This window comes from Lonchura striata, chromosome Z (assembly GCF_046129695.1).
Source record: "Lonchura striata isolate bLonStr1 chromosome Z, bLonStr1.mat, whole genome shotgun sequence".
In the NCBI taxonomy this organism is placed as follows: Eukaryota; Metazoa; Chordata; class Aves; order Passeriformes; family Estrildidae; genus Lonchura; species Lonchura striata.
The window spans coordinates 27,794,295-27,817,093 of record NC_134642.1 but is presented as its reverse complement, the minus strand read 5'-3'; the positions used below and the strand labels follow the sequence as shown (position 1 = coordinate 27,817,093).

The following is a 22,799-nucleotide window of genomic DNA, read 5'->3' as shown; positions in this document are numbered from 1 at the left end:
TCCTAATTGTGATGGTACCCAGTAGGCACACACGTGAAACAAATGCCAGAATGGTTAGTTAATTAGAACTCAGAAGAAAGCCAATGGTTGCTGATTGATTGCTGAATTGGCTTGAACCACTACTGGCAAAGTTTAACGGTAGCAATTAACAGAATTACAGAATCAAATAGGTTGAAGAAGACCTTGGACATCAAGTCCAACCTACGACCTAACTTCACCTTATGAAATAAACCATGGCACTGAGTGCCACCTCCAGCCTTTCTTTAAATGCTTTGAGAGATGGCAACTCCACCACCTCCCTCAGCAGCCTATTCCATGGCCCAATCACTCTGTGAAGAAATTTTTTCCAGTGTCTAGTTTAACTCCTCTGGCACAGCTTGAGGCTGTGTCCTGTCAATGGTTGTCTGGGAAAAGAGACCAACCCCCACCTGACTGCACCCTCATTTCAGGTAGTTGATGGGAGCAATTAAGTCTCCCTCGAGCCTCCTTTTTTCCAGGCTAAACAATCCCAGCTCCCTCAGCAGCTCCTCACAGGACTTGTGCTCCAGACCCTTCCACAGCTCTGATGCCCTTCTCTGGACATGTTTGAGTATCTCAGCATCCTCTCTAAACTGAGGGGCCCAGAACTGAACTCAGCATTTGAGGTGTGGCGTCACCCATGCCAAGTACAAGGGGACAATCCCTGCCCTGGTCCTGCTGCCACACCATTGCTGATCCAGGCCAGGATGCCATTGGCCTTCTTGGCCACCTGGGTACACCCTGGCTCATGTCCAGCCGCTGTCACCAGCACCCCCAGGTCCTTTTCTGCCTGGCCACCCTCCAGCCACTCTGTCCCCAGCCTGTAGCACTTCAGGGATTGCTGTGGCCAAAGTGCAGGACCTGGCACTTGGTCTTGTTAAACCTCAGATTGTTGGACTCGGCCCATCTATCCAGCCTGTCCAGGTCTCTCTGCAGAGCCCTCCTACCCTCCAGAAGATCAACACTCACACCCAGCTTGGTGTCCTCTGCTAATTTACTGTGACAGACTCAATCCCCTCATTTGGATCATCAGAAAAGATATTAAACAGGACTGGGCCCAACACAGATCCCTGGTGACATCACTGGTGACTGAACCCCAGCTGGATGCACCACCGTTCTCCACCACTCTCTGCGTCTGTCCCCAAATTACTGTTTGGGAAAAGTCAGAGAATACATATTGTTCTGTTATTTTTGTGCCTATTGTTCTGTTATCCACTTCATGCTAGCAATCTATGAAAAGCTATTAATCTATGAAAAACTGGCTGCAGCCTGTAATTTTTCAAGTAAAATAGCATGTTTACTACTCTCCAGTTTACCTAGTCTTCAGTGTCTCCAGTAAGGACCTGAACCCATTCAATCTGTTTTCCTGTCAGTGCTGGCTGTAGCTTTGCTTGTCATTCTTCAGACTTTCTTTGTCCTTCCTGTGTCTAGCACTTCAACAAATTCAGATTACTTCCTTCCTGGTAAGTAATAAGCCCTGTTTGCTTGGGGTTAGCTTTGTGGAAGGAAATTAGAGCATAGGTCTTACAAGAGATAGCTGAGGGAGTTAGGGATTTGTAGCCTGGAGAGAAGGAGGCTCAGGGAAGGAATCTTATCATTCTCTATACACCTGCCTGAAAAGATGTTGCAGTGAGATGAGGGTCAGTATATTATCACAGGTAACAAATGACAGGATGAGAGGCTATGGCCCCGAGTTGTACCAGGAGAGGTTTAGATTGAATAGCTGGAAACATTTCTTCACAGGAAGAGTGGTCAAGCCTTGGAACATACTACCCAGGGAACTGGTTAAGTCACCATCCCAGGAGGCACTTAAGGACATGGTTTAGTGGTAGGCTTGGCAGTGTTAGGTTTGCCATTGGACTCAATCCTAAAGGTCTTTTCCAACCTCAGTGATTCCATGATTCGGTGAAGCACTGGAGGGGTCTCTGAGGATGGGTAATGGGAATGACCATTTCTAGCACAGCAGGTTGTTTTCAGTTTTATTATCAAGCTGGTGCTTCTGTAGAATTGAAATAGGTATGAGGATAAGATTATTCCCATCCCAACACCACTGGCATGGAGTGACTTGTCTTACCAGTCTTCTACAAACAGTGCTCAGAAGTAAGTGGTGTAAGCTGTCACAAGTTTTATTACCCAGCTTCATACAAATTCCATCAACATTGTACTAGAAGACATTTAACCTCATTCAGGCAGCAGACACATTGAGAGAGAGAGAAACAGGCAAGCCAAGAGCCTATGACACCGAGTCAAGAGTACCTTCTGTAACCAGAGGTCTTTCATGAAGTGCTTCATTATTTGACAATTTTTGTAGCAATAACTGTAGTTGACTTGAGTTGACAGGATGCCCCTCCCTGTGTGCTCTGCTTTCCAGACAGCTCTGCTCAAGTGCAGATACTACCGTGCCATAAAAGCGGCTCTAAGGGTTAAGGGTCTAAGATTAAAGGCTTAGATTCTGAGGGAATTTGTAGATATTGGTATTCACTTGTTAACTAATACAGAATAAACCTCTACCATATTGTGGTTGCTGCAATCTCCTCTTCCAGGGTGAGTACTTGTTTGTTTTGTCTCTGACACAATGTTAATTTTCAGTGGTAACTACTGCACTGTAGTCTGACTTTAAGCACTAAATAAAAAACACAATAAAAAATCAAAAATAATAAAAAGTCCTCATGTCCATGCAAGAAAAAAACATCTACTCTGGATACCAGAAAAATCCATGTGTACTAACCTAGCTTTGTGCTATATTAGAGACTGAGTATTACTTTCCTTTCTCTGTAAATATAGAATGCTAAAGTACTGTAACCTTGCAGTATAATATCCCATGCTATAAATCATGATGATGATGTGCTTCCAGGTTTGCAGTTGTCTAAGCTTTCATCATGTCTAAATTCTCACTAATGCTGACAGTGATCATCCAGAGCTATGCTGACAGTGAAAAAACAGGAAAAATTTAATTATAAAACACTTGTCTTTTGTGGTCCTGAGCCTTCATATCTGCAATTTCACTCAACATAACATATATTGAAGCTAAGAATATTGATGCTAATAACACTACATTAACCACTTGAACAGTACTATAGCACATGGAATAAACTGTTTTACATGTTTATTTGTGTAAGAAAGTTTCTGCAGTCACTATACACCAGTATATGAACACAATTTTTTAAACTGCCTGAAGAGGTCAGGGAGTACAATTAGATTAGGACCCTTCTAACTGAACTAAAAATTATCACAGGACAGTCAACCAAAAGACATACCACAGACATCTATTTTTCCTAACCTGGAGACTTGGTATGTCTCCTAATCCTGTGTCCCAGAGTAAGTACATTAATTCCAATTAAACCTCCTTTTTGGCTGCATGAAACTATTTAGCAAACATACTCTTCTATTTCTGTCCACATAAAAGGTTCTTTCCTTGCTCTCAAAGCATACATCATGATGGGATGAGTTTTGAATTTATTCCTAATCTCCACACCAGGATTTTTCATGTATCACTTATTCTCCCAAAAGTACTGCTTGTGGGCATTGTATAAATATTGCTCTAATGAGATCAACTAAGAATTACATACATTGTGAACTTTATAACTAAAAATAGAATACATCTATACCTTCTATTTAATATCCATGCGTGCTTCTAGTACAAGTCTACTGCTATATGAATTTTCTATAGCAAGATGTCAGACAATGGCTAGTTGGAGTTGATAATCACCAGGTTAGAAGCTCAAGCTGTCTGTTGAGTTTCATGTATCAAGACTGTTTCATATACTGAAAATACTTGCAAGCCTTTGGTTTGGTTCATCTTACTATGTACATGTTTTATCCATAACAGAAAAATACGTATTGGTTTGTTAGATGCAGAGTAAGGAAAAGAAGAATTTGGTATTTACGGGGTTGAATAAAGCTATTGAAGGTATGCACCAGGAAAATAAGTTTCTTTGACCAGAAACGAAAGAAATACTGTAAGTAACGAGCATGGATAATCCTTATATTCTAGAGAGGTACAAATTATGACTACTTTTAAAAATTATGTATCAGAACTTCATTGTCTATAACAGCATTTCAATACCTCTACTTGATGTTACAAGTAAAAATAGCTTCACTAATTGCAGGATCATTTGCATTCTCTTAAATTCAAATCAGGCAAAGTCACATATTAAAGTTCAAAAAAATAAAGATCTTTAAAAGACTGTCCAAAACTGTGTGATCTCTAGGGAGTGCTTCTCTTACCCCTTGTTTCAATTTCAATTTAATAGATATGAGTGCACTTTGCTTTGTGGGAGAACAATGAATTTTAAGTGCTAAGAAAAAGTGCATAACCTACAGTGAAATACTGGTTAGTTCCTTGCAGTCTTAACAGATATAGAGTGAAGTAACTAAAGAGAGAGTGAATATAAATAAGGAAAATTAATAAACTATGTTTTGTTATGGATTCTCACTAAATCAATGGAGATGTGGAATTTCTCTGCGTTTTTGAAGCATGGCTATTCTGTAATTCATACTGCCTAGTATGAGTGGAAATATTTATGTGAATGCCAATCATTCTTCACTTTTAATGAGGAAATTTTTTAAAATATCCATCTATGGATTCTCTGGTGCTTACAATATAGTTATCAATTTCTTTCTCCACAAAGCAATTTTTACAAAATGCTCCTTAAACTTAAGACAACAACAATAAATTGTGTCTTCTACAATAAGTGCAGACCATTAATGCTTGTAGAGTTCATGACTGAGAAATACTTATAAGCCTGAAAATTGACTCCTTGCATTGTGGAGATACATGATGGAGTTGCATAGAAAGCATATTGAGGAAGATACTTTTATCCCCTCTATTTCAGTTTAACAGTTATTGTCATTGCAGTGTAAAAACATATCTGCAACTACACCTCATCACAAATGATGGATGGGTTTTTCTGAATGCGTAGATAGTTGTAGGAGGAAATAGCCTTAATTTAATACAAGTAACATCTTCAATATTCTTAATGAAACTTATTATCATCTTCACTTACACAGCACTATTTATCTACAATTATTAAAGTTGTAAAGGTCTAGAATGTAAAGCACTAATGGTGTTTTATATAGATCAATAAGCAAACTTCTGGTTCCTAATTTGAAAGATTTTCACTAATTTCTGCGACCGGCTTTGACCAACTAGAGATCATCTTTGAAGTGGTAGATACTTTTGCTGGAAGTTTTTTTGGTGAAAAACTTAATGGATTTGAAAATCAGATCTGAAGCTAGTCATAGTGAGTAGAGAAGTTTTCTGATATCTACAATGATATTATGCTTAGAGTGGAAGACTTGAATGGCTCCTGAATGCCCTGGAACAAAATACCAAGCAAGAGGTACTTTAATAATATTTTAAAATGTAAGTCCCTAAAAGTTTGTGTGAAGATGGTGGGACTTTCCACTGGATGACTGTGGTGAAATAGCTAATCTAATAATACAATCAATCTATTTTTCCAAGGAAGCTTACTGTAGTGGAAATAACTATTTTCACAAGCTCACTGTCCCATAAGGTCCTAGTGGCTCCACTGAAGAAAAAAATTTGGAACTTCATTTTATGGTAAGGAAAATAAAGAAGGTGCTTCAGGTTTAATTGACTCGTCCCATGAAATTTGGTCCAGATGGCAGAAGTACCACCTGGCTTTGTTTGAGGTAGTCCTGGGAAGCAAACAAAACCTTCTGCACGGTTTGTGCTGGCTTACTTCTTAGTTCCATTTTCAGATGAGGATGAGCAGCTCTTTCAGGTGTGCTCACTGCCATACTCATCAGGGCTTTCTGACTAAACTCCATGCTGGCATAGTCACTCAAGAGTGATACTTCCATGGCAATGGTGTCTTCTTCACTTGTAACTGCTTCTGCAGGGATTTCTTCATGCCTCAGGCTCATGTCTATGTTATTGCTAGGTTTTTCTGACTGGCAGGTATTATGCTTGTCTTCTCCAACCTCTGTAGAGCGGTCTAGTGTCACAGGAACCTTTGACTCATGCTCTATGACAAAAAGGCTGGTGGTATCATTGTCTGACAGGGCCTGAAGCAGTGACCTTGAAACAGGTTTCCAATTAGTCTGTGAGACAAAGCAAGAGAAAAGAATAATATGCTAATTAATCAATTTTAGATCATCTTTGGTTTTAGAAATATGACTGAAAATACCTAATTTAAAGAATCATCTTCTCCAGTCCCATAGTATTTAATCAGTTTTTTCTTGCTTCTGTGTTTACTTGGGAACAAAAATAATGATGATAAAATGTAAACCTCATGATGTTCTGAGAACACAGCTTTCAAAAAATTTAGCAAATATATTACTATAAAAAGGCAGCGACTTGAACAGCAGCCAGACAAGATTAAGCTGTCAGCTGCTATGAACAGTTTGTTATTAAACTTCATGCCATGAAGTTTGTGATCTGGGTATACCTAGGGTAACAAGTTTTTTGCAAATTCTGGATGGTTAAATGGAGAACATTTGGCAACACCAAGCTTCCTTATTTTCCTCTTAGATTGTTCTGTGTTTGACATAATGTTTTTTAAATTATGGGCAGGCTGGTAGAGCTGTTAGATTTTTTCTTTCTTCCCCACTCTGCCTGCCCCCACTTGCTCTAAACTTGTTTAAACTGAGCTTTTTTGCAATAAATAAGTAAGTGTGCATTTTTTTTATTTTCTTTCTTCTTACAAGTTGTGATCTGACAAAGAAATGAGAATGTTGTTCTTTGAAGTCTCAGCAATACCCATTAAAAGATTTCTCTTTTTCTCTTGTAATGGGATAAGTTGACATCACTGCATGGTTAATTTCTGCCTTGTTTTGAATAAAGATCTGAATGATATGTATGTTCATTATCATATTTTTTTAGGAAGAGCAGCCCAAATTCCAAAGCTACCAAATCTGAAACAGGTTTTATGTCTACCTGGACTTTAGTAAAGCCTGAGATACCATTTCCCACAGAATTCTCCCGGATAAACTGGCTGCTCCTGGCTTGGGCACATACACTGTTCACTGGGTAAAAAACTGCCCGGATGGCTGGGCCCAGAGAGTAGTGGTGAGCAGAATTACATCCATCCGGTGTTCAGTCACCAGTGCTGTTCCTCAGGGCTCAGTACTGGGGCCAGTCTTGTTTAATATCTTCACCAATGTTGTCATGGTGTGCACCCTCAGGCAGTTCGTAGATAATACCAAGTTGTGTGGGTTGCTGATCTGCTGGAGGGCAGGAAGGCTCTGCAGAGGATCTGGGCAGGCTGGATCATGGGCTGAGGCCAATGGTGTGAGGTTCAACAAGGCCCAGTGCTGGGTCCTGCCCTTGGGTCACAGCAGCCCCAGGCAGCTCCACAGGCTGGGGCAGAGTGGCTGGAAAGGACCTGGGGGTGCTGGTGACAGTGGCTGGACATGAGCCAGGGTGTGCCCAGGTGGCCAAGAAGGCCAATGGCATCCTGGCCTGGATCAGCAATGGTGTGGCAGCAGGACCAGGGCAGGGATTGTCCCCTTGTACTTGGCATGGGTGACGCCACACCTCAAATGCTGAGTTCAGTTCTGGGCGCCTCAGTTTAGAGAGGATGCTGAGATACTCAAACATGTTCAGAGAAGGGCATCAGGGCTGTGGAGCACAAGTCCTGTGAGGAGCAGCTGAGGGAGCTGGGCGTGTTTATCCTGGAGGAAGGGAGGCTCGGGGGGAACCTTATCATTCCCTACAGCTGCCTGAAAAGAGGATGTAGCCAGCTGGGAGTTGGTCCCTTTGCCTAGATAACAAGTGACAGGATGAGAGGAAATGGCCCCAAGTTGCACCAGGAAAGGTTTAGACTGGATATTAGGAAGAATTTCTTCTCTAAAAGGGTGGTCAGGCGAGGTGATCCCACCAGGGATATGGTGGATTCACCATCCCTGAAAGTGTTTGGAAAAGTCTACATGTGTCACCTGGAGACATGGATTAATGGTGAACAGAGTGGTGCTGGTTAATGGTTAGAACTAATGATCATGGGTGTCTTTTCTAAACAATGCTAGGATTCTGTCTGAAAGAGGCAATAAGTGAAGAAGTATCTTAGAAGAATCTTGGCTATATGTGAAGAACAGGAGACTTGTTTGGGTGACTGACTGATATTTTAGTTCCCCATAATTCATTTTCATTTTAGTTCCCCATAGTTCAGTTTGGGTGACTGACTGACATTTTAGTTCCCCACAGCTAATTTTCCTGGTCTCTGAAATGAGAGTGTCTTCAGTTCCTCCTGCTTCTATGTACCATGGAATGTATGATTGACTTATATTTTGCTAAGTGATCCTCTTTCTGGACTACAAGTTGTCTTGCTGCCTTTTTTGGATTATTTTTGTATTTTTGTTGAGAGTTGCTAAGTTGCTCAACTAAACTGACATGGTTCAGTCTTGGAACAATTAAAAATCAAGTGAATGTACAGAATATAGCAGGATTTGCTCCCTGCCCCTGTTTTGCCATACCTATTTGGGGAATATCTTTCTCCACAGTTCATTAATTGTTCAGAATACCAAATTACTTCTAGACAATATGTCTGGTAAACTGTTTATTGTACTGTCTCCTGACATAGTGCTTTTTCTGCTTTCTCCCAAACCATTATCTGGAATCTGGTATTTCTGTGTCTTACATGTTATCAATGTTACAATATTCTCTACCAGGCATAGTTAATACAGACTTCATTTTCTTTGATAGTTACTTTACCTCTGCAGGAAAAGTTAAAGGCATTTAAAATTCATATATTTTATTTTTAAGCATTTTATGTCAAAATGGCACTGTGGTTCATAAAACCTATTTGTCCTTTCTGTAGCACTGCAGTCTCAGCGTACTTCTTTGCAATTCTTCATTGCAAAATGGCTACCTGATGACTAGCTCTGAACTCATCACTTCTTTATCTACAATTAGGTGGAAGAAAGCAAGTGAGGAAGTCCTGATCTGAAATATGAAAATTCATACTTGCTCTGTTGCAGGAAACAATGCTGATTTTCAGCAAAACTTCTGATTATCAGCAGACTATCAGGGTTTTCTGTAATACTGTTTGTCGTTACTTCACTCTGTATCACAGTTCTGGACAGTAGATACCTACTAGCCAATGCCCAAAATCTGATGAGATAAAAGTCTTCTTGTTAAATTTAATGAGAGAAACAACTAGATTGTCCAGTACCAAATTAACTTCAAGTCTTCCAGAAAAAGAGATTTAAAAAGGAAAGAAGTACTAATTCGTCCTACAAAAATACAATCATAGGTGGTCTTAGACTTAAGAGATAAACTTAGGTGTTCTAGTATCAGATGTCACCAAAACTGCAGTAGAAATCTTGTTAAAAGAGTGAAGGCAAAAAGGTGAAGAAACAAATAAGTCTACTAATAGGCAAAAGTGGATAATGTGCTCTCCAGCAGCTAATTGTAATAGCTGTATTTTTTCCTAACAGCTGATTTTCCTGCTTATTTTGTGCTGAAATTCGGGTATACTTACCAAAATACATGGGAAAGCTGTGGGCAAGATGTGAGCATGCTGCTGAACCTTGTTGCCTCTTGACCAGTAGGTGCTCCTGAGACAGCTCCCAGCTGCCAATCAGAGCCCCTTGATTGTTTTGGAGGCAAGCAGGGACTGAGGATCAGACTTCAGAAAACACTATGTTACATGGCCTCTGTCATAATACTGCTCTGGAATTAGGCCACAATTCACTACTTTATATTTTGAAAACTTGCACTTGATAATCAGTTTGAGTTGGCGAAAACTGACTGGATATAAAAACTGAATTTCTTTTAGACTCCATCTACCTCCATTCAGCTTTGATTTGTTCTTTTAAGGATCATGTATTTAAAAATTATTTATAATGTACTCAGAAAAAGTCGGAGACCATTATTAAATTTAAAAATGTATATAACCTATGCCTAAATAGAAACTATCCCCCATCCTATATTTTGAATATTACTCTGGCTTCCAAGCAGCTGATATCAGGCTATTTTCTAGAGTCAACTGTGAAAGGACAGATAACTAGCATTATAAATTAATCAAAGATCTCCCCTGTGTATTTTTTCATGCTGTCAGAAGAGTGCTTACCATATCTTGGAGTGCAGTGCTGTTTCCTGGGGTGGGTACACTGTGCCAATATGATATTTTCAGCCTGTAAATAAGTATTTTATATTTAACATCAGGTTAGATGACTGGCATTTCCTGTGCATTTAAATTAATTACTCTTCATACATAACAAATTAACATTTTGTAACCATAAAAAAAGGTCTTCTACAGAGACATTTAAGCATAACGCTAATTAAAGGCTGAAGACCAAACTTGATAGTCTACACTGAAATATTGAGTTAATGATGATTATCATCCTTGTTTAATAACAAAGGAGCTGTGAAAGTGCTGGCAATGTTGTCTCTTTCTGTACATTTAATCTATATATCTAACATTTCTATACATCTAATTTGTTATCATTACCACAAAATCTCCATCTTCCTTGAGGGCTTTGGGACATATAGGATGGAGCTTGTTTCAGTAAGTATTTGCTCCTGGGCTTTGATTTAAAAGTTTCCTTTCCCCTGAAAACAAAGAGCAAGATATGGTTGCATTCAGCCCCTGTGCAATGGCACTGTCTGGAAGTCTGGAAGAAGCTCTAAAGAAACACAACTCCTGCTTTTTCCTGATTGTTTTGAGTTTGGCTTATTCTGGGAGCTATTGCATACAGTATCTCAACTCCATAAAAAAAGCCTCAACAAAGCTGTAAGAGAGGCTGAGAGTTTAAGTAGTCCATCGTTCTGCCTTAGTGTTGGCTTCAGTATTTTTCAATTTTGAAATTAAAGCTAGACTTCATTAGCTTTAGGGTACTTTGCCTCTGTTTAGGCTGTGGTTGGAGTGAAGACTGTGGCTGTAAAGTTACTGAATCTCCTGCAGATCCTGTGAAGATGGGTGTTTGGCTGGCTGGTGACTCCTTTCTTGCAAATCAAGAAGGCAATTGAGATTAAGGCATCGCTGGGACCCTTTATCTCAGTTCAAAGGGTTCAATATTACTAAAAATGTACAAATTTAAGCACTATTTTGTAGTGCTACACTGGGCTCCTGTGTGCTGCCTGGTTGTTTCCTGGTTTGTTTTTTTCATTTCCCCTTTCCTCTTTCCTATTGGGCCCAGACAATGAAGTGTGGTCTTATGTTGAACACAACAAAGTTTCCTATAGGTCAAAACTAGGTAAGTCCCAGAAGTTCCTGTCAAAACTGTTGTATCAGACACAGCACAACTTAAAATACAATCTGAAAATGCAGAGTCTGTTTCCCAGAGGCAAGGACAAGAGTTTAAAGCTAAAGCAAGCTATGTCGTGCTGTGTGGCTCTTAAGCCATAGGTTGTGCCATCTGTCCTTTAGCAGCTGTGCTTTCAGCTTCTGCAGCTGGTGCTTTCTGAAGAGGAGAAAAAGGTAAGGTAGCATTCTAGGATACCAAATAGTAACGTGAGTGGCTGTATGAAATTAGGTTTGTCAAAATATTATTATTAGAACCCATTACTATGCAAATCTTTTAGTCATAGTATATGCCCTTGATACTGTATTTTAGATTGTTAAGTAGGGATGAATACTTCAATATTGTAGAAAATAATTTTTCATCAAGTAAGAGGACCACTGCCAGATCTCATAGGCATCCTTGTTATTATCTCTTGTTCCTACTCATTCATATATTGCTTCTTGTCATTATGAACTTATATGCATACTTTATAAATTTAATATCCAAATGTGTTTGCAAGAAATATCTTAGATAAAAATAATAAAATGCAAGCTTTATCTATACATCTAATGCATATATCCCAATGTGAGAAATGGTCCTGGCTCTTTCTAAGCATGTTTGTGACAGGATGTAATCAGATAAAGGAATCAAAATCTAAAGAGTATAGGTTTTTTACCAGCTTGTTTTACCATTTTAATCAGCTTATAGTGGCTTGTAGTTGCTCTCACTGTGAGATTACTGTGGTGGTTTTTGTGTTGTGCATTTTTTGAGTTGCGTTGCCTTTAATGACAAAGAAGGCCCACTGTTGTGAAACTCAGAGCTAAGCAAAACAACAGTGCTGCTAACAACACCAATCAATATTGTGTTCTTACCTTTTTATCACCAGAGAACAAGTGAGAGGTGCAAAAACCAGAATAAGTATCATGCTGAAACAAAAACCAATCACAACAGCTTCAAGTTCTCCTTTATCTGATGGGAAACAGAAAGCTTGAATCAGATTTATGGTGTTAAGTACAGAAAGATCTTATTAACTTCATGAGAGAAATATTCTAATAGAAGTCAAAGCCAGCTTTACATGTGTTCTGGAATGTAAGTAAAATCTAGTTAAAACCAACGCTGGTGTTCTCAGGGGCGTGTGAGCTTTTCGGGTTTGTATTTTTAAGATATCTAGGTATCATAGAATCACAGAATGGTTGGGATTGGAAGGCATCTCTGAAGATCATCTGCTCTAATCCCCTGCTAAAGCAGGTTCACCTAAAGTGGGTGAGACAGGATTGCATCCAGGCAGGTTTTGAATATCTCTAGAGAAGAAGACTCCCCAGCCTCTATGGGCAATCTATTCCTGTACTCTATCACCCTCACAATAAGGAAGTTCTTAACATTCAGGTGGAAATTCCTGTGTTTCAGTTTATGCTTATTCCTTCTTTGTTGTGTCACTGCAGAAAAGAGTCTGCCCCTGTTTTCCTGACACTTGCCCTAAGGGTATTTGTATACATTGATAAAATCCCCTCTCTGTTGCCTCTTCTCCAAGATAAAAAGGCCCAGCTCTCTCAGCCTTTCCTCATTAGTAAGGTGTTCCAGTTCCCTAAATCCTCCACTGGACACACCCAAGGAGCTCCATGTCTCTGTTGTCCTGAGGAGCCCAGAACTGGACACAGCGCTCCAGGTGAGGTCTCGCCAGGGCTGAGCAGAGGGGCAGGATCACCTCCCTCCACCTGCTGGCAATGCTCCTCCTAATGCACCCCAGGACACCATTGGCCTTCTTGGTCACCAGGACACGCAGCTGGCTCACAGACAGCTTGTTGTCCCCCAGGACCCCCAGGTCCTTCTCCACAGCGCTGCTCCCCAGCAGGTCAGCCCCAGGCTGTGCTGGTGCCTGGGGTTGTTCCTCCCCAGGTGCAGGACCCTGCATTTGCCTTTGCTGAATTTCAGATGGTTCTTCAACTGTTTTATCCCAAGCCGTGCTGTTATGTGAGCTCTAGTTTGTTTAACAGGTCAGGACCCTCATTCATGTCTGACTCAATAAGAAACTATTTGAGTGAAAGTGGCTTTAATCTATTTCAGGATTTACTAGTAGTATTTGGGGTTTTTTTTGGTTGTTTGGTTTGGTTTTGTTTTCCGGGATTTTGTTTGCTTGTTTGCTTGTTTGTTTGGGGTCTTTTATTTGGTTGGGTTTTATTTTGTTTTAGGGTTGTTTTAGGAGGTCATACCTGGTCCTGATAGCAATAACATAACTTGTGTATTCAGATGATGTCCATGCTTTTACTTTTAAGATCATTAAGACCACTTTATCTGTAATCAGTCATTTGTCAATCCTTGAAGCAAACCTATGTCTCTTATTGCCTCTTAATACTTGCTTGAGATATTTTCTGTTAAGATCCCACCTACCTAAAGAGTAGAAAGTGTTTGAGAGGTTAATGAAGGTTGCTAAAATGCTCAGGCTAACACAGGAACCAAAGCTGACTGTGATGTTAAGAGTGAGTCAGTGTAGAGGTCTTCATTATAGGTGGAGACATCAAAAGTTTTAAAATAGTGCCTGTAGAGTGTGGTCAGCTCATGATTGTGTTACTGATATTGACAAACCATATTTACAAAAACAAGGCACTCGCTTTTTCTTTTCCTACCCATCCCCAAACAACAGTATTTATTTTTTTACCAAACAACTACCTAAAGTTCAAAACTAATTTGGAAAGCTGCAAATTGCTTTGCAAATTTGCTTTTTATAGCAAATTTGCTTTTTATAGCAAAGAAACCTGAGATACTTCTAATGGATTAAATAATCTATGAAATGTTTGGGAATAGCAAAAAATAGTAAATGTAATGTTTATATTCAGTGTAATTACTCAAATTTTTAAAATGCTGTGTTAATTTCACTCTGCATTTTTTGTTACTTTAGTGAAAAATTGAATTATTTCCAAATATATATTTGGTAGGAAGAATGAAATAGAGTCCTGAAGAAAAGCTCCAGGGAGAGACCTTAATATTTTGTGTTGACAAGAGAAAGTTTTCAGTGGGGGGAGGAGGGGTGCAAATCCTGTTGATTTCAATGAAGATTTTAATTTTTTTTTTTTTTAATCTCTGCTGTACATTTTTTACTATTCAGCTGTATGGTTTTATACCTCCTTCACTTAATACAAAAAAGCTGCAGTGGGGAGAAACCATTTGCATACTTCTGTTTCTGAATGTCACAGGTTACTGATACCATCTTAGCATGTTCTATTATTTTTCTATTTAAAAATCGTCATTAAGGGAAGCTGTGGTCAAACGAAAAAAAATGTCTGTTGCAGTGTTAGCTTTAGTTTAACTGATGAGGTTAAAAATATTTTAGAGACTAAGTTTAGCCAACCTTATATGATTTTAAGTTTTTTTTTTTTACATTTTAAATGCAATTCTATTGGTCTTAACCTATCCAGGCACCTCTGAGAAAGGCAAACTTAAAGGACCTATTACTTAAAATGGACTTAAATTATCAGAAAGCAAAGGATACTTTGATTTGTGTTCACCCACCCTAGAAGCAATTGAAAGGTACTTAATCTTTTATTTTTGCAGTAAATGGCTCAGGAAGCTGATTTTACATGATTACTCAGGATTTTGCCAAAAACAAATGATTGAGCATTACTAGTCACAGGCAAAAATTTCATCTTCTGAAATCTAGACAGTAATTGCCAATAAATAAAGATATGTGCACATAGCTAGCACAAAAAGGTCAAAAAGGTTTCAGAGATGAAGAATCCTAGATAAATTCTCTCTATACTAGGTAATGAAATACAGGTATATAATGAAATATTTAGTTCAGTGACACAAAGTTTACCTCTTGCAGAGGAACAATTTTTTTGTGTTTGCTTTCAGCAACTGAGGATTGAATAATAAACCTTGTGAGTGAACATAGAGAGAACATAAAACAGAATTCATGCTGGGTAATGGAGATGCATAGAGGTTCCACAGTACCATATTTTGGAGTGCTGAAAGGTTGTGAAAGAGTCAGAGGTCCTTCTCCAGCATTAGTGAATCCTGAAATCTGCACACGATAGGTGGTCTTTTCCTTCAGTCCAGTAAGATGGTAACTTGTGACGGAAGCGTTGAGAGTAACAGCTGAAACACAAGAGGTTTTAGGAGATAATTAGATGAACTCTCATGTCTGAGCATGTATCAGCATAGCTGACTGGACAAATGGCAATATTTCAGTTCCCTGATCCTCATCTGGAGGAAACCAGATTGTACAGGTGTTCTTTGGGTAGGTACAAGATTTCTCCAAAATATTTATGTACATATTAAATCCAGAGGTTAAAAGCATGAGCTTTTAACACACCAGGGCTGTATTGGGTTTGTACGGCCAAGTTTTGGTAGCAGGGGTTCTACAGGGGTGGCTTCTGTGAGAAGCTGCCAGAAGCTTCCCATGTCCAACAGAGCCAATCCCTCTGGCCTCAGGATGGATGTGCTGCTGGCCAAGGCTGAACCATTAGAAATGGCTCTGTGACAACAGATTTAAGAAGGAAAAAGAAGTTACTCTGCAAACGTAATTGCAGCCAGAGAAGAGCAGGGTGACAATATGAGAGAGGAACAGCCCTGCAGACACCAAGGTTGGTGAAGGAGGGACAGGAGGTGCTCCAGGCTCCGGAGCTGAGGTTCCCCTGCAGCCCATGGTGAGACCATGGTGAGGCAGCTGTGGTCCTGCAGCCCATGGACATCCAGGGGATGCAGAGATCCACCTGCAGGCTTGGAGGAGACCAGGCCAGAGCAGGCAGATGCCTGAGAGGAGGCTGTGAGCCCGTGGGAGGCCTGTGCTGGAGCAGGGTCCTGACAGGAACCTGCCCGCCCATGGAGAGAGGAGCCCACAGTGCAGCAGGTTTGCTGGCTGGACTTGTGATCCTGTGGGAAATTTTTGCTGGAGCAGGCTGTGCCTGAAGGACTTCATCCTATAGGAAGTAAACACTGTGGATGCTGGAGCAGTTGGTAAAGAACTGTAGCCCATGGGATGGACTCATGCTGGAGAATTAATGAAGAACTGTCTCCCATGGGAGGCAACCCATGCAGGAGCAGGAGAAGGCCTCTTCTCCCTGAGCAATGTCAGAAACAATCTGTGATGAACTGCCTGTAACTCCCAGTCTTGTGTCTCTCTGTGCTGCTGGTGGGGAAGTGCTAGAGCCTGGGAAGGAGGGAGCAGTGGAGAAAGGTGTTGTAAAGGTTAATTTTACTTGTCATTATTCTACTCTGAATTTCATTAGGAATAAATTCCATTAATTTCCCCAAGTCAAGTTTGTTTTGCCAATGTGGTAATGCGTATTGTCTTCTCATCCTTATCTCAACCCATTAATGTTTTCTTACATTTCCTCTCCCCTGTCCACTTACAGAGGTGATAGAGTGGCTCTGGCATCCAATGGCTCTGGTATCCAGCCAGGGTTAAACCATCACAGGTGATGAATGCAGAAGGCTGTTTATACTTCATGAGAGGAAAATACATCTAACATGCTGAACAGTTGTTCTTATGTTGACTGTAAGAGTTAACATTAGGACTAGCCCTTATCTTTCACTCCAGTTGTCAGTAGTTGCTTAGCTTGATTTGTGCCAGTGCTATTACTCATCATTCAGTACAGAAATAGGGCTGTGCTTTCTGCTTTACCTGCTTTGTGGGGCTTTCAGCTCAGCCTGTCTTTTCTGATGGTGCAGTGACTTTTCCCTTGGCCAGAATAATGTACAAACTGCCATGTTGTAAGGATGCCTTTGGGGGAGAAGTTACTCCTCAAGTTTGCCACTGTGGAGTTAAAATCTTCACAGAAGGAGATGTGATGCTGTAGCCTATGGACTTTCTTCCCTCAATGTTTCCAGTAAAATTATACTTCCTGCCTGGAAATAAATGGCAATTGGGTGCCATGTCACTGCTGTATTGACTGGTTAAGGCAGAGGGAAAGAAAAAATATGTTCTGGATGTTCCCATTCTGCCTCCTCTTATGATTTCAGATAGGCATTTGAAGTGGAATAGAATCTCCAGAAGACTTTTTATGATTCTCTAAAGGCATAGGTCTACGTGGACTATAGAACCCTTACTATCTCCCTTTGTCAGCTTTGTCACTTGATATTTGTCTTCCCTATCATGTCTTCAATTTTACTTGAAAGCCAATATGTACAAAGTTAATGTATTATTAATTATGGCAAAGAGAATTTCCACTCTAGACCAGAAAGAAAATGTTTATGAAAATAATATGGGGATTTTTTTAAATTGAAAACTCAAGTGGTTTGAATTCATAGCTATACATTTATTCTCATGTGTACAAGTTTCATCATTTGTAGTTTATTAAAGCTGGAAAAGACCTTTAAGGTTATCCAAACTTAAACAGAAAAACTACCAATTTAATTAAATATTTCCAAAATTAAATTTTTAATGGTGTCTTTGGAAACAGGTAAGAAATAAAAACAGTTAATTGAGTTGAAAATGAAATGTAGCATGTCTTATATCTTATAAAAAGACTCAGATTCAAGCTTGGATGAGGCACAATGAAACATAAAAGAGTTGTGACTGAAATCGTAATAGTGAAAATGTGTGTCTTAATAATTTGAGATAAGAACTAGAACATTCTAAGTGTTCATGGGAGCATCTAAAGCATTAAAAGTCTAACCAGGATCTGACCTTTGAGAGCAGAGTGCTCAGTTTGTACAGAAATCATAAATAACTCAGTAGACTTAATGGTCTGAATGAAGCTTTTCTTTCACGATCCTGAGCTTCTGCTTTGTTCTGGCAGTGGTGACTTACCTGGAGACATTTTCCTTGATGAATCTGTGTAACTGATCCTGTATCCCTGGAGAAAGCCCAAACGGTCTTCTGCAGCTATTTCAGTCCACTTCACAAGTACAGAATGCTTTGTGATATTCAGAATTGTCACATTAGTTGGACCAGTCCTTGGAACTTGAAAAAAACCAGATATTTGAATTCTACATCAATATCTGTGCAATGGACATTTGTTTCCAAGGGAGTTCTTGTCAACTTCCAAATGCTATAAATACAATGTAAAGGGTGTAAGAGAAAGGCAAAGTCCCACAGAGTAAAAACCTCTCACCTTAAACAATACCAAAGTAGATAGAAATTGTGACTATCTCATTATGAATATTTTACTCCAATAGCAACAGCCATACTTATTTCAACTTGCAATATGAGCCATGCTGAAATTGGGATTGGAAAATCTCATTTATTTTAAATTTGAGCCACACGGGTCTGAGACCATCATTCTGTTAGTTTTGGTGATGTCACACATAATACAAATATTTCTGTGAACATGTCAGTAAGGAACAGCATTCAGGTTGTTCACTGCCAGGACATAACTGCTAAAAATAAAGGCAATGCTAACTGGAGAAAGCTGTTCAGTCACCCGGAAAAGAAATTTTGTGTAGTAGTCTACCTTTTATTGCTACAAATAGAAAACAAGAAGAAATATAGAGGGTTAGGTTACACGAAGGGGAGGAATACCTCCTTCAACGGAGTAAAAGTGGGTCACTCCAAAAGTCTTTTCATGTCTTATGAAACTTTCACACTGACACACATCAGATGCATGTACCATTATTTTGTACAACTTATATGGCTGAAAATTATCTGGAAAACAAATAAAGGTATGTCAAAATCTACTGAAAAGTTATAAATTACAATGAAGAAGAGGAAAGGCAACAGCTTCATAAATTTCTGTATAGTTATTGCTTTCTGAGACTCATAGCACAGCAAAAGTGTATAGTGCTTTCCATTGAATACAAAATATGTACATCCTTCTTCAGTGTCTCTAGATGCTTTATGTAAACTATTTCAAAGCCAGAACAGGACAAAACATGGGTTTTCTTTTAGAAGATGACAAGTGTGTTTATAGTCTACCTACGAATGACAGGTGTGTTTATAGTCTACTTAGTGCTGAAGAAGAAAGTAGGAACTAAAATGGCTGTAGTTATCTTGTTTCAGGGATATTTCCCACTAAGCTAAAATATATAAACCCAAGCAAAAAACCTAGATGTAATGTGTCACTAGAGATGCTGCAGAAGGACAAAGGTAAACAGTGCACTCTCTAGAAGAATTCATAAACTCTGAAGATAAATGTTCTCTATTGTACATAAAAAAACAGTGCTGAATGGCTTTTGCAAGAGTTATCTACCTGATTTTATTCAACATTTTCAATGTCTGTTCCATAAAGAAATCCCTGATTTAAGCCAATCATATCTAGCATGGTAATCAGAATACTGGAGTTGAGAACTTAGGCATTGACAAGTGTAGACATTGGTATAAAAATAGAAATTAATCTTAGGGAGTCTGTAACAGAGTAGTTTATATCGAAATATAAGCTTACATAGGTACAAGATGAAAAGCTTTTTAAGCCAGTAATGTATAGGAATGCCTGTAATGTGGGCAAGGAGAGACTAGTACTATTGTGCTAGTAGTTAGCTGCATTCCTTGTTGAACAGTATCCAGAAAAAAACAATGAAAACTCTTCTTTTTATCTGCCTTAATGTTGCTAAGCATTAGATGGCGACTCAGTACTGGGCAAATATTAAGATCTGTACTTACCTGGATGGATCTTTGATTTGCTCTTAAAAACAAAACAAAAATCCTACTCTGCCCAACCAAAGATAATCAAGAAATGAAGGGGTGCTTCTCTAGGAGATGTGGTGGTTACTGTTACCTAATGTAAAATTTCCAGTAGCCGTGGTTATTATTTTCATGTTCATATTCTCTTTACTGGTGCCCCAGTCAACCACAAAACATTTTGGATTGTATTCTGGAGTCCATGTGACAATTGCATTTGTTCCCTGGCTTTTGACATGGATTTGACCAGGCAAGTCTGTGAACAAATACACAATTAAAGGTCAGTAAACAGGAAAGCCATTTTCTCCCCTATTGTTCTCTCTTTCTCCCTTTTGCTCTGTTTTTAAAAGATTATTAATTAAGCAGTTATCATAGCAAGTGACTTGATACTTATCATAGTAAGGTTTACAATAGTATTTCAACAGAAGAAACTTGGCATTTACTACTTTGCAGAGGTGTCTGAGGATTACAGTGTGGAAAAAGATGTCAGGTGCTGCTAAATAACCTCCTGTGAGCCACTAGGAGCTGCTATACATAGAGAAACTCAGATAGTGCTTGCCTGAGCAGGGGTGGAGGAGAAGGGGCTAATGATAGATCATACTTAGATGATTTCATATTTCATACTTCTTGAATTTTCTGAAAGGATCTTTAAAATTCTGACATTTAGAAGACAGGCTATCAAAGTAGGAAAAGCCTTCTGCCTGACACTAAGGAAGGAGAAGGGCAACCTGCCATTTTGAGGTAAGAAGTGGACCTTGTGAGAGACATAAACATTCTCCATTTTATCTTCTGTCTGGAAATGAATACAAGAAAGGCAAATTAATTCTGAGGGAGCTGTAGTTGTCTGAGGGACCTCGGGCTGTCTGAGACAGCTGAGGTTTTTTAGCCTGGCTCAGGGGAGACCTTAACACTCTCAACAATTACCTGAAAGGAGGATGCAGCCAGGTGGGGGGGTCAGTCTCTTCTCCCAGGCAATGAGCCATAGGACAAGAGACATAGTGTTAAGCTGTGCCAGGGGAGGTTTAGGCTCGACATTAGAGGGAACTTCTTCACAGAGAGAGAGTTTGTGCATTTAAATGGGCCATGCAGAGTGGTGGTGGAATTACTGTCCCTGGAGATGTTTAAGTAGAAAGTGGCTTTAGCACCATAGTTGAGTTGACAGGGTAGTATTAGGCCATAAGTTAGACTCAATGATTTTAGAGATCTTGTCCAAAATAGTTGATTCTGTCATTCTGTAAAGAAAATTATGATACTAGTTGACAAAAAGTTGTATATTCCAAGAAGGAATTTATCTTAAGAATGCACTTAATGCAAGTATCCTCTCAGTAATTCATGGTAGACACAGAGAAGCTGCAGTGAAGTACAATCAAACAGAAACAGGCATCTGGAGAGAGCCGTAAGGTTCAGAGGTTCAGAGTTCAATAGACAACTAATTGTCAGTCAAAAACTGGCTTGAACTGGAAGGATATATTTTATCAGAAGAAAGCTAAGGGACTGAAATGTAAGGGCAAAATCAAGTTGTTACTTCTTTGCAAGGAAATGGAGAACAGCATGAAGGGAGTGTTAGAAAATTCTGGATAAGCAATCATTTGCAGCTGTCAGAAGATCAACAAGAGTACTTGCACACTTTATTCTGAATGCTATAGATGAATTTAGGATATCTTACTTTGTAAGAGAGGTTCTTATATTGCAATAAATACACCTCGAGACTGTTACACATAAAACTAGCTTATGTTATAAGGAGGACATGATACAATAAGTTTTAATCTTAAATGAAAAGGCTGTCTATTTAGGTCTCAGAAAAGCTTACATCTTCATTAGAATGTGGCATGTACATCCTAATGCGACATGTATATACTATCTATTCCTTTTCCTGTGTGCCAGTTAGAGTAATACTGAAATAAAGGACAGTAGGAAGTCTCTTAATAGTTATTTAGCTCAAGAACTTAGACTTGCATATAGTTCTGTGAATTTTTTTAAACCACTGACACCTACTTGATATTGAGGACAGTCCATAAACTATTTTCCTATGTAAAATCCACCGTTTTCCTAAGTAGACCCAATACATGGTACTTTCTCTAGCTTTACAAAGAAAGGAGTGAATGCGAAAATTAATATTAAATTGCTAATCTGTTAACTTCTCCTGAAGTATCTTCTTAAGAAACAATTCTGACTCCTAGAATGTAAAAATATTAACCTAATATACATTCAATAAAGTTATTTCACCTATTCCAAAGTCCATGAAAAAGTAGCCTTAGAGATTGGTCATAAAATATCCCCACCATTATGGTGAATAGATGGTAAGGTATAAATACCTGTTACAGAGAATTCTGGGACAATGTAGATAGCTTGTGGAGATTCTCCTGCTTCATTATAGGCAGAAATATTAACTCTATAGTCAGCCATGGAGAGATTAACAAGAATTTTTCTGTCTTTGAGAGAAATATGATTTGGTAGGTGGTTGCAACTGTTGGGTATTCTTTCCACATTAACAAAATATCCAAGGACATTCTCACTTTGTGCTACCTAGCAAGTGGAAAAACATTATTATTCTATAAATGCTGTCATTTCCTGTGCCAAAAATCAAATTTAATTTAATTTTATAAACAAAATGTAGCCTCTAATGATGGGGATAAAATCATACTACTTTAATTAGGTCATTAGGAATCAATAAAGAAAAGCATTTCCTTAAAATTAAGAGCATTCTTAAATTGAGAGGATTTAAGTACATGATTACAAATTTTCCTTAATTGAGGTCTTAGTTATGCAATTAGTAATAACAGCAGTGAAGCAGCTGTAGCATTCTCTACATTTCAGTGGAACACATCCCTCATTTTCAGGAACTTGAAAGTTAATGAGATGTGTTTAATTGAAATTTATGCCTCTGGATATCCTCATTTTCTAGGACTTGACTGGCTATGTAGTATCTTTAAAGACAAATGCTAAAAATTATGCTGCAAATCTGGAACATGTTAAATATCCATTGGTAGAAATTCCTGGTGGTAGTTCACTCATTATTTTACTGTACTAATCTTAATAA

General features: G+C 38.9%; 1 protein-coding gene across 1 annotated transcript in view; it reads right to left on the bottom strand.

Annotated features, from left to right (window-relative positions):
* Positions 1–5,610: 5,610 nt before the first annotated feature.
* Positions 5,611–22,799, bottom strand: part of LOC144248377 (interleukin-6 receptor subunit beta-like) — a 30,271-nt gene continuing 13,082 nt past the window's right edge. Inside the window, exons 8-15 of the mRNA XM_077790524.1 lie at positions 22,075–22,285; positions 19,857–20,015; positions 18,665–18,787; positions 17,954–18,106; positions 15,154–15,297; positions 12,078–12,174; positions 10,053–10,116; positions 5,611–6,084 (exon numbers count right to left, since the gene is read on the bottom strand). Of these exons, the coding sequence (XP_077646650.1) occupies positions 5,611–6,084; positions 10,053–10,116; positions 12,078–12,174; positions 15,154–15,297; positions 17,954–18,106; positions 18,665–18,787; positions 19,857–20,015; positions 22,075–22,285 (1,425 nt within the window). The remainder of the gene's footprint in view (positions 6,085–10,052; positions 10,117–12,077; positions 12,175–15,153; positions 15,298–17,953; positions 18,107–18,664; positions 18,788–19,856; positions 20,016–22,074; positions 22,286–22,799) is intronic.